We start from the raw sequence: 17,952 nt of genomic DNA on the forward strand, positions 1-17,952 counted from the left end.
CAAATGTTTTGGCTCCCAGATGCTGAAAACCTAGAAGTAAGTGTTCTGGTTTTCAAATGTTCTTTGGAAGCTGAGGGTCCGACGGGGTTTCTGTGCCTTCCGATTGAGTGCAGGAAGTTCCTGTGGCCAATCGGAAGCCGCGCCTTGGTTTTCAAATGGTTCCAGGAGTCGGACAGACTTCCAGAACGGATTAAGTTTGACAACCAAGGTACCACTGTATCTGTACTGAATAAAACTTACTTGTAAGCAAGCAAAAGTTTGGGCTTGGACATCGCTGGATAATCATAGTTAATATGGTATTACTGGTAAGTGGAGACACCGTAATAGTCCCATTGATGATAGGATAAAAAAAATCTTAATAATAAGACAAACTGCAATTTTAATTCTGCTTGAAGCTTACTGCTGAATTACAATAGCCTCTAGTAGGGAAGCAACCCATATTTTACACATTTTGTTCTGCCCACAGCCTATACTGCTTCCACTAATTTCTGTGGATCAATTCCAGATATTATGAAGCATGGTGGATACAAATCAGGCAAATGTTGCAGATTTCACAGACTTGAATTCTTCAACAAGTGGGGTGAAAATTTGGGTGAAGGGCTTGTAGATTTCAATGTGTCTCTGCAAGATATCATGCAGAGAACTATTAGCTCAAGGTCTCTTGGATTATTGCACATATAAATCTACAGAGGAAAACATGTTGGAGGGAAAAGAATCACCTTCTAAGCACATTTTTTCCAGAGTATGGTCTACTGATAATAGCCCAAACATTGGCATCATTTTACAACTTACCTGGGGAATGTTCGACTTCGAAGTTCCTTGATGAATACCTGACTCCCATTCTGAACAGGCTTGACTTCTGTGGTTTGACCAGTGTCGTGTTTGTGCCAATTTCTTTTCTTTTTCACTGCAAGAGACAGACATTGACAGGATTATGTATAGCTGAGGAGGGAGAAAATAATCAATTTGTCATTGACTTCAGACAAACAACATGACAATAATCTCTTTGAAGACACAACAGTGACTTTGACATAAGGGGGCAAGAGATTGTGCTTTATTCCAAGGAGAAATCTAACATTTGTTTTCTCATTTGCCTCAAGACATTAACACTCAAGGCTATATGTCGCATCTTGAACTCTGTTCATTTGGTAACGTTAAGCACAAGAAGATACAAAGATAACCACAGAGCTATAGAACATGGGTAGGCAAACTAAGGCCCTGGGGCCAGATCCGGCCCAATCACCTTCTAAATCACAAGAGACCAGGGCCCTGCGGGATTCGGTATCTTTCCGCAGGGCCTGTAAGACGGAGCTGTTCCACCTGGCCTTTGGGTTGGCTTCTGTTTGATATTTATGCTTCATTCTTTTATTGGTGGGTTATTTGAAAATGAGACTGCAGTTTTAATATTGAATTTTTAAATTTGTATTTTAATCTGTTATTTTAAATTGATTGGGTTTATGTTTTCCTGTGTTTTTATTTAGTGTTAGCCGCCCTGAGCCCGGTTTTTGGCTGGGAAGGGCGGGGTATAATTAAAAATTTATTATTATTATTATTATTATTATTATTATTAAATCTGGCCTGCGGACGGTCCGGGAATCAGCATGTTTTTACATGAGTAGAATGTGTCCTTTTATTTAAAATGCATCTCTGGGTTCTTTGTGGGGCATAGGAATTTGTTCATCCCCCCCCCAAAAAAGAAAATATAGTCCGGCCCCCCACAAAGTCTGAGGGACAGTGGATCGGCCCCCTGCTGAAAAAGTTTGCTGTCCCCTGCTATAGAGCTTCCATGTGTAAACTCCAGACAGAATTCAGACCTGGACTGTACCATCTTAGGATATGGGGACTGGGTGGGGGTTGCAAGTTTAGATACATCAAAACCCCTTGTCCATGGACAGTAGAATTCAGGAACCCAGTTTTCTAGCTTTGAGTTCTCTATAGATTCAATGACCGACCTCTGCAACGGTGAGCATCCCAGATCAAATGCTTGAGAACAGGATTGGGTCAGGCACATTGCTCCTTAAAGCATGCAAAAGTAAATGAAGTGGGGCCATGCTTGTTCCAATCCTGGGAGCCACACATAGTACCTTCCCCTGCTCCAAGGCTTCCTAGAATTTATTCTTCCTGCAGCCTTTTCTGTGGCCAGGGCATAGAATCATAGTTGGAAGTGGCCAAAAGGGTTATACAGTCCAACCCCCTGCAATGCAGAAATATTTTGCCCAATGTGGGGCTCAAACTCACAACCCTGAGATTAAGAGTCTCGTGCTCTACCGACTAAGCTATCCAGGACAATCCTCGCAGCTTACCTTGCCACAAGAAGGGATTGGGACAAAGGGGCAGGCATGGCTTTGGGCATCTTCAGTCCCTAGCAGAGCATCTTTTCATGGAGACTGGTATGAAAATAATTCTCCACTTGTGGTGTCCACTGAAGGGAAGGCCCTCGGAGGGCCCTCCATAGTGGGGATTACACTCTGCCAAACAAAGATCGGTGATTTCCCAATCTAGGTTTCAGAGGGGGTTTGGAAGATAAGAAAATGGAGGGAGAGACAAAGGTTTGGCCCCTTTCAGGGCAAGCTATTTATTCAAGGCTTTTAAAAAGAGCTTTCTGCTAGTAAAATAAGTATTATTTTGCTTCTTTAATAATTTGTATCCCACTCTCTATTAAAAAATAAACTCAAAATTACAATAAGATACACATGCAGTAAAACCAAATCCACAAAATATAGCCATCAACCAAGAAAACATACTAACCCCGAACCCCGCCTCCAATAAAAAACCAACAGAAACAGTGAATTTTAAAAAACCCCAAAAAGTGTGAAGACACAGAGAAAGGGAAGCAGCCATAATGTATTCATGATGAGAGGATACATGGTTTTCAACTGAAGGCTGTCCTAAACAAACAGCCTTTGGCCAAACTCCTAAAACCATAGCATGTCAGGGCTTGGCAAATCTCAACTGGAAAAGCAATTCAGTTCCAGAAGGACTCTATTGCATGATCTCCCTGCGTATATAGGCTGTCGGTTATAGAACCGTCTTCGCCAACATGGTGCCCTCCAGGTGTCCTTGGACTCTAACTCCTATAACCAAAGCCAGCACATCTAGAGGGCACCAGACCAGCGAAGGCTGCTATAGGACATCACTATTCCCTGAGGTCCCTGCTCTGCTGAATGGCTGGGGCAGCATTTTTGCACCCAACCCCCTGGAAAAAAGGAAGAGAAAATGCAGGGTGCAAAATTGGTGTGCTGGGTAAAGGAGAGGAGAAGGGGGTTAGTGAAAAGTCTTGCCTCTGCCTCCCAATGGTCTCATTGCTCCTCAACTTAGCAACCCACCCACCTTCCATAGAGGCAGGATGGGTTGCATGATGTACAAGTTGAAGGGGCTGCATAGGATTTTGTAACCAGTGCTGACCCAGATTGGCAGTACAGCTGGTGAGGTTTTCTTCACCCAGGCTATGCTTGCCTGAGGGAGAGGCCCCTTGGACCCACACAGCACCTGCCAACCTACACTCTCAAGACATCCGTCCTTCAGTCAAGCAAGGCCTAAGGTGGCAGGTGCAGCGTGGGTTCAACGACGACAATACTGAAAGCAGCAACAAATTTGATGAGCACCCTGTGGCATCTTTCAAGTTAAGGGGAAGCTTCCTCAGACCTGCCCCTTCAAGGCTTTGAATGTGTGAAGTGGTGCAAGACCTCCGTTTGCAGCCTGTCCAACTCATCTTCACAAAGCCATGAGGCCTGGAGTGGTAATGTGGGCATATCCTCCTTGGCACAGCAATGTGTGGGCCACAGGGGACCGTGGAGAGAAGAAAGTTCTGTTGAATTTAGGCCTGTGGAATTTAGTACTGATTTTAACTGAGTACAGAGGGATGTGATCAGCCTGCATTCCAACTGACGTATCTGTGGTGATGTAGACACACATACACACATTTTTGTTTTTAACAATACTGAAAATCAAGGCACTTGCAATATATGCACAGCATATTCTGTAAGTTGATGCCTGTTTGGTGGTGAAGTCCGCTCAGGGCTGTATGATACTTTCCACCATCAATCACTGCCTGACTGCATATTAGAGAATCCGCGGCGCAATATGTGAAAGAGTGACCAAGCGTGCAATAGAAAGGAGAATTATTTTGCCTATAATGTCAATTTTTCAAAAATGCCAAAGAAAAATAAAGCTAGAATAAATGTGCGCAATTCAATCACCGTCAGTAAGGACAGCCTGGAATGGTAACACCAAAAATAGAAGCCAAATGTCCAAGACAGGGATATGCAATTGGGAAAGAGCCACTAGTTTAGGGCTGCCATACGTCCAGGTTTTCCAGATCAGACTGCCAAAATGGCGTCCAGGTGGATTTTTGCCGAATTGGCAAAATGTCTGGGGAGACCTGGACGTATGGCAAATAGGGCAATTTTTTAAAAGGAAAATGCTGTAAAAAAAAAAAAAAGCTCAAAGACTTAGTTTTTTGGGGGAGAGATGTTCCCCCAAAAAGGTCAACCTCCTCTTTACTATATGTGCATGACACTTAATGCTCACTGCAGCGCATGAACAAACAGCTTCTATTACTGACAAAAGCAACTACAAAAGACTAATGCAGCTGGTATAATAAATTAATAAAAGCTGTTTCCTCTCCAACATTACTCTCTATACGATCTTTAAAAGTGAGCAAATAACATGTATTCATTATTAATTATATTTATCTGACACGTTTTGCTCTGAAGTCTCTCAAAGCAACTTACTTTAAAAAAACAAATAAATTAAAACCTGATATAAAACAGCCGTAAAACAAAATGCATATAAAAGGAAATGCATTTAATACATATAAAAGAAATGAATGCACTTCACTTAGAAAGGATGGATAGAAAAAGAAGACACAGACATTTATTAAAATAATTTACGAACCACTCTTCATTGATCACACAATTCTTGGCATTTCTCTTATATGCTGTTGTTTACCTTCCCCCGTCCCCATCATTTTGGAGATGGTCTCTTTGACTTAGATCACTTTTTAAAAACTCTCCCTCCCCTGCTTATGTTCACCTTGGAAGAGTCCCACTTTGACCTCAATACACCTACCTCAAGTGAGATTCAAGTGAAGCAGTTGCACAGCACTACTTAAAATCACCTGAAATAGCTTCACTAAACCCAGCAATGCTCAGTAACTGAAAACAACAGACTTAAGCACCCACCTTGGAACATAGGTATTGTAGAACACAACATTCTCCATCTCCCATCCATTGGGCTGTATCCCAATGGCGGAATGAAGTTCCTGTGAGGAAAGGTAGTGACTTCCGGCGGCGACGCCATTGCGGAGCGGTCGTGGGCTGCCTCGGCTGCGAGGCGACCCAGTCCGTCCCGGGGGTTGGAGCCCCGCTACCGCAAAGCGGGGCTCCGGTGGGGTGCGGGAAGAGCGTCCCGCACCCTGGGCTCCCCGGCTATGCCCACTGTGGCTCCGAACCCTTCCCTCGCTCCCCCTGTAAAGGGGGAGTGGGCGTGAAGGGACAACGGAGCCGGGCTCTAGGGGATATGCCCCAACCGGGATGTGGAGAGGCGGTTGCCCCCGCGATGAGCGTCAATGTTCTACCTGTCAAAATCTGAAGTTTTAGAAACCCGGTGGTCGTGAGTATTGGAATGGACTTGTTTTCGCATCTTTTTTAACGACCCGGGTGAGACTCGGAAAGGAAGCCTGCCTCCCTCCCTTCGGGGGATAGAAAATAACTGGCTTAAGAGACTGCTGTTACAGTGATAGTTACAAAGTATCTGAAGTTTGATAAGTGAGACTTTTTGGATTTCCCTCTGGGGAACAATTTGTGGACAATATCTCTTTTTAAAATCTGTGGATCTTGCACCCTGGATTCAGGGAAAATGTCTGCGAAGGATTGTGACTGAATGGAAAATCACTGGTATTAAGATGGAGAAGTTTGAAATTCGAAACTGTAATCTGACACCTATGCCTGCTTCTGCCATGCTTGGCTTTGTTTTTGATTTGGTTACGAACTGTGAGATGAGTGACGAAGAAAGGATTATTATATTGAGATTGGAATTGCTCAACCAAAAATTGGAGATATTGAATTGTGACATGTCAAAAAAGATTTATCCCACAGAGGAGACTTTACAGGAGATGGCTGCAGTGGAAGAGAACCTTGCCATGGAACTGAAGGGGATGATCGAACAACAGGATGGAATGATATGGCGACTCCGGAAAAATGAATCGTCCTTTGGGGGTGGCAGACCCAGGACGGAGAAAATTGTTATATCTAACTCTCGAGGTGAGAGCTCGGGAGCGAAGGTGAAAAATTTATGTTTATGCTTACAAACAAAAGAAGAATGGGATGATGAACCGGAGAGGCTGGAAGAAGAGGTGCGTACCCTGATGTTCTATGCAAGGACGGTTTTGGACTTAGTCTGGATCTGTGGACTAGTAAAGAAAAAAGACATTTCGAGGAGTGGTGTTGGAGCAAGACGACCAGAGAAAATGGACAGAAGGGGGATAGGGTGAACTGTATTAAGGACAAAAAGGAAAAAAAGACATACTATGGTAACCTGAAACCGGTGTGTTAAGATTTTAAGTTTTTGATAAAGAAAAGAGGTATTCTGACTTTTGTTATTAACAGCAGTTACAGTGAATGAGGATATTTGTTATGATTTATATTTTAACTCTTAGATTTTCGAGTTGTTAAGATTAAGATGGTATATGATGTTATCAAAGCAATATTTGGTTTTAGAACCGAAGGTGAAAAGGCAGGGGAAGTCTGTACCAAGATTCGAACAAGAATCTTTTTTTGTATAATATAAGAAGAAGAATTATTGGTGTTTATGTATTTGTCTATTTTTGCTAGGTGTTGGGTTAATGTGGGTGTTATATCTGTTTGTTGTCAGTTGTAAAACCAATAAATTCTTATTAAAAAAAAAAGAAAAAAGAAGAAGTTCCTGTGAGGAAAGGAACCTTTGTATGCAACCTGCTGGGCTGCTTTTAAGAATTCAGTCAGTCACTTTTACAGGAGACATCTTAATTAAAATCTGATTAAACGCACATCTATAACCTGTGACTATTACGTTCATCAAATGCAGCGTTCTTCCTCACAGCAGTTCTATGTTCTGTCAGAAGGGCTGATCTATTCTCCAAAATCCGGTTTCCCCTTGCAGATTCCTCAAAAACCTCCTACTCCTTTATTTATGGATTGGAATGCTTTAAAATGTTCACACTTTCATTAAAGAAAGGTGGTAATCATAACATTACCATCTTGTGGAGCTACTGATGGAAGTAGGGTATTTTACAGGTATTCTCAGTACATAAACGGGGCCAGCTATATGGTGCTTTATGGATGCCTGGAGGAAGCTGATTATGTTGTTCCATGTAAGTCTGGTTTCAGAGCTGGTTTTTAGCACTAAAAAAGAGCCTTACCCACGCTGATCAACGACCTGTATCAGAAGAAAGACACGGGAAGTGTAACCCTGTTGATTTTTCCTGATGTCTTAGTGCCTTTTAATACAACGGACTATGGTATCGTCTTGCACCAGTCCTGTAGGTTGGGAGTTGAAAGCACAGTGTTGCTTTGGTTGTTCTGCTCCTACCTACAGGGCAAATTTCAGAGAGCAGCAGTGGGGAGCAATCGCTCATTCCCATGCCAGCTATGCTGCTGGATCCCACGAGCTATTTTGTTCCGCTGCAGAAAACACAGTTACTTGTATGAAAAGAGGAGTTCCAGCATGAGTGGGATGCAGAAACAAAAATATTGGCAATCGGTGGTGGCACATGGGGGCAGGTGTCACAGATCAGCAGAAGTGACCTCCTGGAAGCAGTGGCACAGTGTTCACCATGGCAGGAATAGGATGGGATGGGGTGAGGTTATTAAAGCTTCTCAATTTATAGAACGTGAGAATAAGTGGTCACCATCTGCAAAGGAGAAGTCTAAAGTAGTGAATGCCTACCCCAAGATGCTGACATGCACAGCATGATCTCAATGCGCATGTCCTACAGTTACACACTTACTAGTTATCATGATTCATATCACTCTGATTAATGTAAGGTCCTATTGAAATGGATCCATCCCTGGTTTGGCCCCCAGTTCTAACAAATTCTAACTAACATTCCAGTCCTTGAAAAACTTTTGCCAGGAAAGGCCTCACAAACTTGCTCCTAATAATATGTAATAAAAAGGCAGTTGTTGTTGTTGTTGTCCCCCCCCAACTGCAGCAAAACTCAGACCCGGGTCTGACTCTACCGAAACCTTTTGTCTTCCACCGAATTATCCCAAGAAACACGTTTTTAACAAAAGTCCATTTCTTCAGCATTGCCTGCACAAATGCAATTAAATCAAAATTACTGTAAATGTCGTCCAAGAGGAAGCAATTTTCTAAAATCTAGTCAGCAGGCTACAATAGTAAAGTAGAAAGTACAAGGAGAAAGTTATTTTTATGTTTGACATCTGGAAGGCATCTGTCGTGGAATGTGTGCACCAGGCATCCTTTCTATAAAAAAAAATTAAAAAATTCCTACAACTTTCATAATAACAATGAGTGCTTATCTTTGCTGCAAATCTTGCAGTAAGTAAATCAGATGAAGGAGAACACCACTGAAAGAAGGAGGCTTACTTCTGAGCGATCACGCTGAAAATAACTAACAGTGCACTTCTGTAAATGCTTACTTAGAGACAGCCCCACTGTGTTCAATGGGGCTTAGTGCCTAGTGAGTATATTTAGGACTTTAGTCTACATGGGTCAGTTTAGACGCAATGTCAAAGCACGATTAAGGAAGCTTAACTATGGTATGACATCTGAAACCATAGCCTGAAGTGGGTGCATATGGTTTATTTCTATGGATCATGGCATTAGTGCAGCTGGCGTTAAGTTTGATATAAAAGGCATACCCTTGTAAACTATCTGTGACCCTGGTACAGTTCCTATCTCTCACACATGACCTGGAAAGAACAGCTAACTTCCTGACCCTGAGAGTCGCAGAAAAAAATCAGAGCACTAATCCTTGCATTTGCCAAAAAAGATCTAGTTATCAGCCTCCTGACTTTTGATGTTTTTATAATGTAAACCACCCTGCAATCCTTTGCTAATGAGCAGTAAAACAAACAAACAAACAAACTTTGCTCTCACAGAAGGCACAGAGCTCAAATCCCTGACTTTGTGCCTCCTTTGCTCCAAGATCAGGTATTCCACCCGGCCCCAATTTACTTTCTTTTTCTCTTTAGTGTGAGTCAGTGGCAAACTGCTGCACTCAACTCTCTAGGTTTGGGGCAGTTAGGGAATGTTAATGATATTGTGTGAATCATAGTCGCTGCCCACATATTCACAACTTGCTGTCTAAAGTAGCACTTGCGTCCTCTGTCTTTCACTTCCATGGAATAAACCAATTATTTTCTACTTCCTGGTGTGACAAATTCTATACCGGGTATACACTTATTTTTAAACAAACGCATGCCCTGACTCCATTGCTATCCATAGGATACGCTGCGTCTATCTACGAACGTGGTGGGCAGATATGCAGGCTGATGTACACCTCGTAACAATCTCAGTAACTTTGAACTGAAATCATACACACAGTTTCAACTGTTGCTCAGAGCAGACAGAAAATAAAAGCAGAGAAGTAGAAGTGAGAGCTGGACCATAAAGAAGGCTGATCGCCGAAGAATTGATGCTTTTGAATTATGGTGCTGGAGGAGACTCTTGAGAGTCCCATGGACTGCAAGAAGATCAAACCTATCCATTCTTAAAGAAATCAGCCCTGAGTGCTCACTAGAAGGACAGATCCTGAAGTTGAGGCTCCGGTACTTTGGCCACCTCATGAGAAGAGAAGACTCCCTAGAAAAGACCCTGATATTGGGAAAGATGGAGGGCACAAGGAGAAGGGGACGACAGAGGATGAGATGGTTGAACAGAGTTCTCGAAGCGACTGGCATGAGATTGGCCAAACTGCGGGAGGCAGTGGAGGATAGGGGTGCCTGGCGTGCTCTGGTCCATGGGGTCACGAAGAGTCGGACACGACTGAACGACTGAACAACAAAGCAGACAGTGTGGTGAACAGTGGTGCTCACCTAAACTCCAGTCAATGATGGAGAAAGAGGAGGACAGGTGAGGCAGTGCTGAGGTCAACATGATGCAAATGCAAATCGAATCTGGTTCTCCTGCTGATCCTTTTACACTGCACCAACCTCTCCGCTGCTGCCTCCTCCTCTACTTCCCCATAAGCAGTAGCGATGCGACCAACCAGAGGTCAGGTGTGTGCCACCACCCCACCACATCATCCAACTCCTATCAGTAGCCTTAAATTATGGTTTGCCTGTTTTGCATATTGACATTTAAGGCATGGTTTGGGTTTCAGTTAGTCAGGTCGTGCACCCATAGGAGCGACCAGAGAAGGAATGACCGCTGGGAGAAGCGCAGAAGGAAGAAACACCATGGTACATCTGCATCAGCAGAACCGGCCGCCTTCACCTGCCCCAGCTGCAACAAAACATGCCTCTCCCACATCAGTCTCTACAGCCACAGCAGGCATTGTAACCTTCCAACCGTTTGACTTCACCCACAAGGGTCCAGTATTCCATTGTTTCCTGAGATAGATGGATGCCAACAAAAGATACGACTAGTACCAGCATTATTTGAATCTCGCCAGTGTTGGTTTGTGCCCATTGGGATTGGTAGGGCAGAGAGGGCAGGGAGGTCAACAGTATGTAGAGTCAAAGCCAATTTAACAGGCAGATCCAATGAATTGTAGTTTTGCCCCCATCCTCTTCTCTGATTACTTCTACAAAATCAGCACTTAGACCCATGTTTCTCAAACTTGGTGCCCACAGCTAGCTAGCAATGATGGGAGTTGTAGTCCTACAGCTGTGGACCAAATTTGAGAAACACTGACTTAGACTAACGAGGAGGGAGCTGATATTCAGTGCTACACTCTGGTTTGTTTTACTTATTTTCATGTTTTTATTCTGTATTTTACTCTGTGAACCACTCTGAGATCTTATGGTGAAGGGCAGTTTATAAATGAAATGAAATGAAAGAAGGAAGGAAGGAAGGAAGGAAGGGGTGTGGGTTGCTGAGGGTAGACAGGTGGGTGGGGCAGTGCCCCCATTTGCTTTAACAGCTCCTCAGCATTTGTCATTTTCCCAAATCTTATTTTGGGAATTATTATTTTGACATCAAGAAATCATCCAAACCCAGCTGTGTCACCCCATGATATGCTAGCTTTCATTAAAAGCCTTTAAAATGAAAATCATGTTTGGATTTTGCAGTATAATTATAATTATTATTTATTGAATTTATATATCGCCCTATACCCGGGGGTCTCAGGGCAGTTCACAGAATAAAATCAAGATATAAAACCACAAAATACCTAATAAAAATACCCTGTTTTGTCTACAGTCCCAGCAGATATTCGACTGTGTGCAGAAAATTGTTGCGGCCAGATTTTGTTGAGTATTAAGAAGCCAAAATATGCTTAAAGCTAGACTTCTCCCCAAAACACACTTGTTATAATAACTGGAGTATTACACTTGTTGTCTTCTTTGAAAAGTTGTTTAATTTTGATCCTGAGCACTAGCGGTTCCTCATTCCCTTTACACAGGAGGCCTATAAAAACTGACACGGTACAGGGGTGTGTTCTACAAATCCCAAATACGTCGAGGACAGTAGAAGATGAATCATATATTTGAGTGGCAAATAATGGAACTGCACCATCAACCTACATTAATATTAGACAGGCAAACATATTGCAACCCAAGGTAGCAAATTTCTTCCCCTGCCCCTCACTCAGTGTTTTATTGAGGTTCTCTTGTTAGGTGAAATCATAAGCCCTACGTTAAAATCATCCAATAAAACTTGAAATACTCTGATATATGTTCGCATCTCAATTCCCCGTTTCCAGCTGATATCCTTCTGTCTTATCTAGCCATTCATTTTTAGTCATTTATTCGTTTTATCTTTCACTCCTAAATTATGAGGAATTAAATATCATATACATTGCTGTGTTGTTATTGAAGAATTTCATCCAAGACGCCAAAAGGAAAATTAACATTTTATCTCTTACAAAGGAGGTCATTACTGACAAGGAGAATTTTCTGCCACATTGCTTCTCTTCCAGATAAGTTATTCAATTGGAAAATTATTCCCTTTACAATTGACTTATGCAACCCTTTTCTGATGTGTGTGTTTTCCTCTAAGAGCCGAGCCTTTTAAACCTACCTCGAAGAAGGCAAATATGCTGAACCCTTTCTTAAAGTGTTTTTGACTTTTTGCCCTAACATAACTTGCTGTATCATAGCAAGAAAATGTCATATTTCTAATCTTATCCTTACTCAGAAGTAAGTCCATGCATATTTACTTGGAATTTAAGCCCTGCTTAGTTGAATAGTGCTTACTCCCAAGAGCTAAAGAATTTCATTTCTCCCCCCCCCCTGTGGTTTTTCTAGATTTTTCTTGATGGCTGGGAGGTGGGTGGGTGAACTGAGCTGGCTGAAAATCAATTATTTTAAAGCAATGTGAGGAACTATGAAAGATCTGTCTGTGAGGGTCCATTTACCCATATAAGTTATCACTTGGTATTTCAGTCATCAGATAATGAATTTGCATGTTTGTTTGTATCCGTGCTTACCCGAGCTTCAAGTTTTAACCAAAAATATTTAATAACAATGTAAGTTTGTTGTCCTTGCTTTTTAAAGGTATTTATCATAAACAGAAAATACGGGCTAAGTCCTATATATTCCAGTTCTGTATCAGAGTGTATTCCACTAAATTATCGCACATGCAGAATGTTTTTTGCAAGCACCACAGAGCTTTGCTTGCCTCTTCTTCCCCCATGTGCCAGAACCAGCTATGGGCGTTCCCACAACCCTCCAGCGCAAATATGGGGGTGCTCAGGGTGGAGGAGGAGTGAGGAGGAGGAGAGGAAACTTCATTATGCTCACAGAAATTGTTCTGCATACACAATGATACAAGCCATACAATATTTTGGGTAAGAGATTAGTACTTATAATATAATAGAAGGACTCTATTGGTGAAGGGACTATACTTACAAGTAGACTTTCCATGGGTTTTCTCACAATTTGGACAGTGGTAGATATCAATATCTGGAGCCTCATCTTCTTCTACACCAACACAACTGAAATAAATAAAAGAACGAAGAGTTATGTACTGTCTTTTCTCAAATGCGAAAAATGGATAAAGCAATTTCAGGGTTTATCAATCCTCAGATCCAAGTTTCAGCCTACCTAGGCCATATATCAAGACTTGGAAATATCCATTATGTGATTACATGGTCTATGCTAGTTGGAGTCATTTCCATTCATTGTCTGACATACCAGGACGGCATTGTGTTTCTCCCTCTTCCCCAAGCAATTGCCTCTTATTATTTAACTGGTTATCTGGACCTGGGTCAGGAGAACACAATGTGACAACACTCTTTATGTCTTTAGCATCACTCTGCTGCTTTGGTGCAGATGGGTTAATTATTAAAAGTAATGCCACATCTTTCATTTGAGAGCAACCAGACAAGAAGGACCTGCAATTCACACAGTAGACTTAAATTAAATGTCAAAATGGAAGCCACTGGACAAGAATGAATGCAGCCTCTCCTTTTGCTTTCCCTTTACAAATACAATTTTATCGTAGGAATTTGGTTTGCTAAAAGATTTTTAGATCATCATCATTTAGTATTTATACCCCACCCATCTGGCTGGGTTTCCCCAGCCACTCTGTGTGGCTTCCAACAAAATATTAAAAATACAATACAACATCAAATATTTAAAAAAAAACTTCCCTAAACAGGGCTGCTTCTTCATCCATTAGATATCAGGGTGGTGTATCAAAGAAGACCAAAAATGGTCCTTCAACCATGAAATAAAAACAGTCCAAACAACTTTAAGTCATTAAAACACAGTAGGCCATGTTATGCAACTAAAGTTATGGAACTAGAATTGCAGACACAGTTTTTTGAGTTGGCATCGAAAAGTTAATGAAGTTGGTGACAGCCATACTTCTGCAGAGAGGGTGTTCCACAGCCGGGGTACCATGACAGAGCAAGGCTTCCTCCCCCACTGACAAGCACTTTAAAAGGAGCCTCGTCAGCAGATCTTAAGACATGGGCAGGCTGGTACAGGGAGAGGTTAATGGGGTCATATCCCATTTTGGGCTTGAAAGAGTTGAAACCAGGACCTTGAATTGGGCCCAGAAACAAACAGGCAGTTTCCTGCTCCATGGGAATTATAAACAAGATGAAGGAAATGTGAAATAAACTGGGATTGTGATCTATGGCCTGGCTGTGGAAAGTAATGCAAAATCCAAAAGCTTCTACAGAATTCTAATGATATATCTTGGTTTTTCTAAAGTAGAAAGTATGGTCACAAAGGAAAACTTGATTTTACATATGGTGGTGTGTATTTTGTTTCTGCTACATGCTTAAAACTCTAAAGCGGTCTTCCTTGACCCAGTGCCCTCCAGATTGTTTGGATTGTAACATCTATCAGCTTCAAATAATACACTGGCTGGAGGAGGGTGAAAGTCGATAACATCTGGAGGACAACAGGCAGGGAAGGGTACTCCATAGCATATGTGGTCATGATTCAAAGTAAGTATAAGTAACATTAACATAACCAACACCCCTCCTTGGTACACATATACCACAATGACTCCCAAATGCCCACTCTGCGAAATAAGAATATATATGATTTCAACCAGTACAAAGTATGTAAATACGTGCAGCTATGCTGGTGGTTCTGGGTGCGGAAATTGGACAGAATTGTAATACTGTATAGTTACCACCTGGATCTCTTAGAAATCAGCCCAAAACAGTGCTGAACTAACCAATGTGCCTCCTTTTCTCCTGCAGAATATGGATTTTGTCTTATCACAACCATTTTAGATTTTAGTTTTGTACAAGTTATTTTGCTGCCATAATCCAGCTCCGCTACACAGAGAAGGAGGACATGTAACTCACAGCATTTCTTGGTTGCCAAGAAGATTTCTCACATGACAGATGCTCAGGACACACATTAAGGTAGATGACAGAAAATACGGGGCAATGCAGTGTAGGCTGCAGTCAAGCTGTGGGAATGTAATCCAAGGAGAGAACAACCCATGAGAGGGGATGGAAAGGAGTCAAGGGCCCAAGAGATATATTTTTTATTTCGTAAAAAAAAACTTGTTGCATAATCAAGACAGCGCGGCAAGGAATTGTCATGCAAAGGAGCAATGTTTTTTTCATAAGCAACTGAGTCAAACACAATTATCTTTTGCCTGAATCATCTCAGTTTGAAGACACCATCTTTGGCTACAACCTTGCCAGCACAGGATAGACACAATTTAAGCTGAACTGATCCAGACTGCAGCAAGAAGCAGATAGATAGATATTGTAACAAGATTTCTGTACTGCCTAATAAGCACAAACCTTACATAAAACAATATAAAATATCCTTAAAACAATACCAATAAAACCAAACTTTCAAAATGAGTAGACACAACATTTATCAAAAGATAGGTAAAGTGGACTTCTATACAGATATATTAAAATCATTTGTCTGGGCAAGCTAGCCTAAACAAAAAATGTTTTCAGCAGGCACCAAAAACATTGCAATGAAGGTTCCTAGCCTATTCTGAACTGGCAGGAAGGTAGTTGCTACCACATGAAAGGATCAATGGTTTGCAAGCGTGGAAAGATTATTATGTGGCACTGGTAAAACTGCCAGTTCGGGTGTCAGAAGCCAGAACCCAACTCCATTCCAGACCTGCTGAACTTACGAATTCTTATCCCAGACTCTATCTGTTGATGCAATAGATTATGTGGCTGCTCTGTAGGAGAGGATGGATAGCAACAAACCACAGCCCTAAATGGTCTCGGCCCAGTATTCCTGAAGGAGTGTCTCCACCCCCATCATTCAGCCAGGAAGCTGAGGTCCAGCTCCGAGCGCCTTCTGGCGGTTCCTTCACTGTGAGAAGTGAGGTTACAGGGAATCAGGCAGTGGCGCCTGCCCTGTGGAACACCCTCCCATCAGATGTCAAGGAAATAAACAACTATCTGACTTTTAGAAGACATCTGAAGGTGGCCCTGTTTAGGGAAGTTTTTAAGATCATGTTTTTAATATTCTGTTGGGAGCCGTCCCAAGTAGCTGGGGAAACCCAGCCAGATGGGTGGGGTATGTATGTAAGTATGTATGAATGAGTGAATATTAACCCATAATCAGGCTGTAGCATCTCAAGAAAAGGCAACTGCTACATTATTATGGTAAGTAGGCCGATGGCTGATTTTGGGTGTCATTAAAAGGCAAAGCCCAGAAAGCTATTCTGTGGGATTTTCTGCTTCAGGTGCCAAAATAACTTGGTTGTCCCTGGGTACGATGCACCTTGACTTGCTGCCTCAGAGAGTGAAACAGCTGGCACTGACCCAGGCGCATTTCTCCACACTCTCAAAATGAGACACCAACACAGCTGAAGCAGCTACTGCCTCTGCACAGATTAGGGAGTGCCCCCCCCCATTTATATCTTACAGCATTGAAGGTACTGGACTGAACCTTTATCTCAACGGACAGTTTGGCTCTGATGCCAAATATACCATGAAATTGTGTTCTGTCAGGAAATGAATGCGGCTTTCAAGCCCCAAATAGAGGTTATGTCCCCCGTCATCGTCCCCCGTCCTCCACCACAATATATTTCAAGACTGTTCCTCTCCCTACAGCCACACAGCTTCTGCTGACCAATGGGCATCAGCCTGTGAAAAGTTTGGAATGTGAAAAGGAAATTTTCAGCTTTGCGTGTGTGCCACAGCAGGCTCTGGGTGCATCAAGCAACGTCCCCCGACAGAATGAAATTCGGTGACCCTGTGTGCCAAATCACTTTAGAAGAAAAGGGGTCCACTCACAAACAAAACTGTTTTTTTCTGCCTATTTTGTAACACCTCAAGGTGTACAGATTAATTATGCCCCCCCAAAAGTAGAAAGCCCCTCAAAATTGGTTCCAGAACACTGCAACTATGTGACACAGGCTGCGTTCACATGTTAACTACAATTACAGCATAATTAAATTACCCCCCCCCCCCGCAAGAATCCTGGGAACTGTAGCTTACCTCTCACGGAGAGCTACAATTTCCAACACCCCCAACAAGCCAAAGTCCCCAGGATGCTTGTGGTTTAAATGCTGAGACTGTCCCAACAATGTCAAAATGGGAATGCCAGAGACACACAAAGGGCTGGAAAGAAGAGTGTCCAGCGCATAGCAACAAAAGAAAACAAAAACAACCACCACCTTCCCTTCCTCAGCTCTTGTAACCCAACGGCAAACCAGCCATCAGGTGGAGCTCAGGTAAAACATGCACGTAAATATAAAATTTAGCTTACTAGGTAGGAGGTTGAAAGCCAGGACTTTCAAGGCTCCATTCCACATGTAGGGTCAGCTAGTCATGGCCTCGTCATCTGATTCAACAGGTCATTTAAGTTATTATGTGTTTCATTGCAAAGAGTTGCAGTATAAGGCTGCTATTCATTAATCACAATATTAAATGCTTAATGCTAGTCCTTCAAATCATCAAATCATAGAATCATAGAGTTGGAAGAGACCACAAGGGCCATCCAGTCCAACCCCCTGCCAAGCAGGGCAATCCTGGGAGAGTGGGGATAGGATTGCAACATTATATATATATATATATATATATATATATATATATATATATATATATATATATATTTGTATTGTGCATCAGTCTTCTTCCTGCAGAAAACAACTTGAGACTTTCATAAATGATGGGAAGCTCATAACTCTTTGTACTTTGATGGAAACACCACACCTAACCCAATTTTGGAAGCAACCAGCTATAAATAGTAGGCAGGAATCAGGACTTTTCAGCATAGAAAGACACATCAGTTACTTTCTGTGTTTCAACAGCTGCCTAGCACTTCAGAATTCATTTGATCACATTTCTCTCGTGTTCTCTTAGGAAGGTCTGACAAACTAAATGCAATTTCA

General features: G+C 42.2%; 1 protein-coding gene across 2 annotated transcripts in view; it reads right to left on the reverse strand.

The window, feature by feature from the left end:
* PHF2 (PHD finger protein 2) overlaps nucleotides 1-17,952 on the reverse strand; it is a 111,373-nt gene that overhangs the window by 44,252 nt on the left and 49,169 nt on the right. For both annotated transcript variants that reach the window (XM_033140868.1, XM_033140867.1), the window contains exons 2-3: nucleotides 13,017-13,102; nucleotides 793-907 (exon numbers count right to left, since the gene is read on the reverse strand). In XM_033140868.1, coding sequence (XP_032996759.1) covers nucleotides 793-907; nucleotides 13,017-13,102 — 201 coding nt within the window. The remainder of the gene's footprint in view (nucleotides 1-792; nucleotides 908-13,016; nucleotides 13,103-17,952) is intronic.

This window comes from Lacerta agilis, chromosome 2 (assembly GCF_009819535.1).
Source record: "Lacerta agilis isolate rLacAgi1 chromosome 2, rLacAgi1.pri, whole genome shotgun sequence".
Taxonomy (NCBI): domain Eukaryota; kingdom Metazoa; phylum Chordata; class Lepidosauria; order Squamata; family Lacertidae; genus Lacerta; species Lacerta agilis.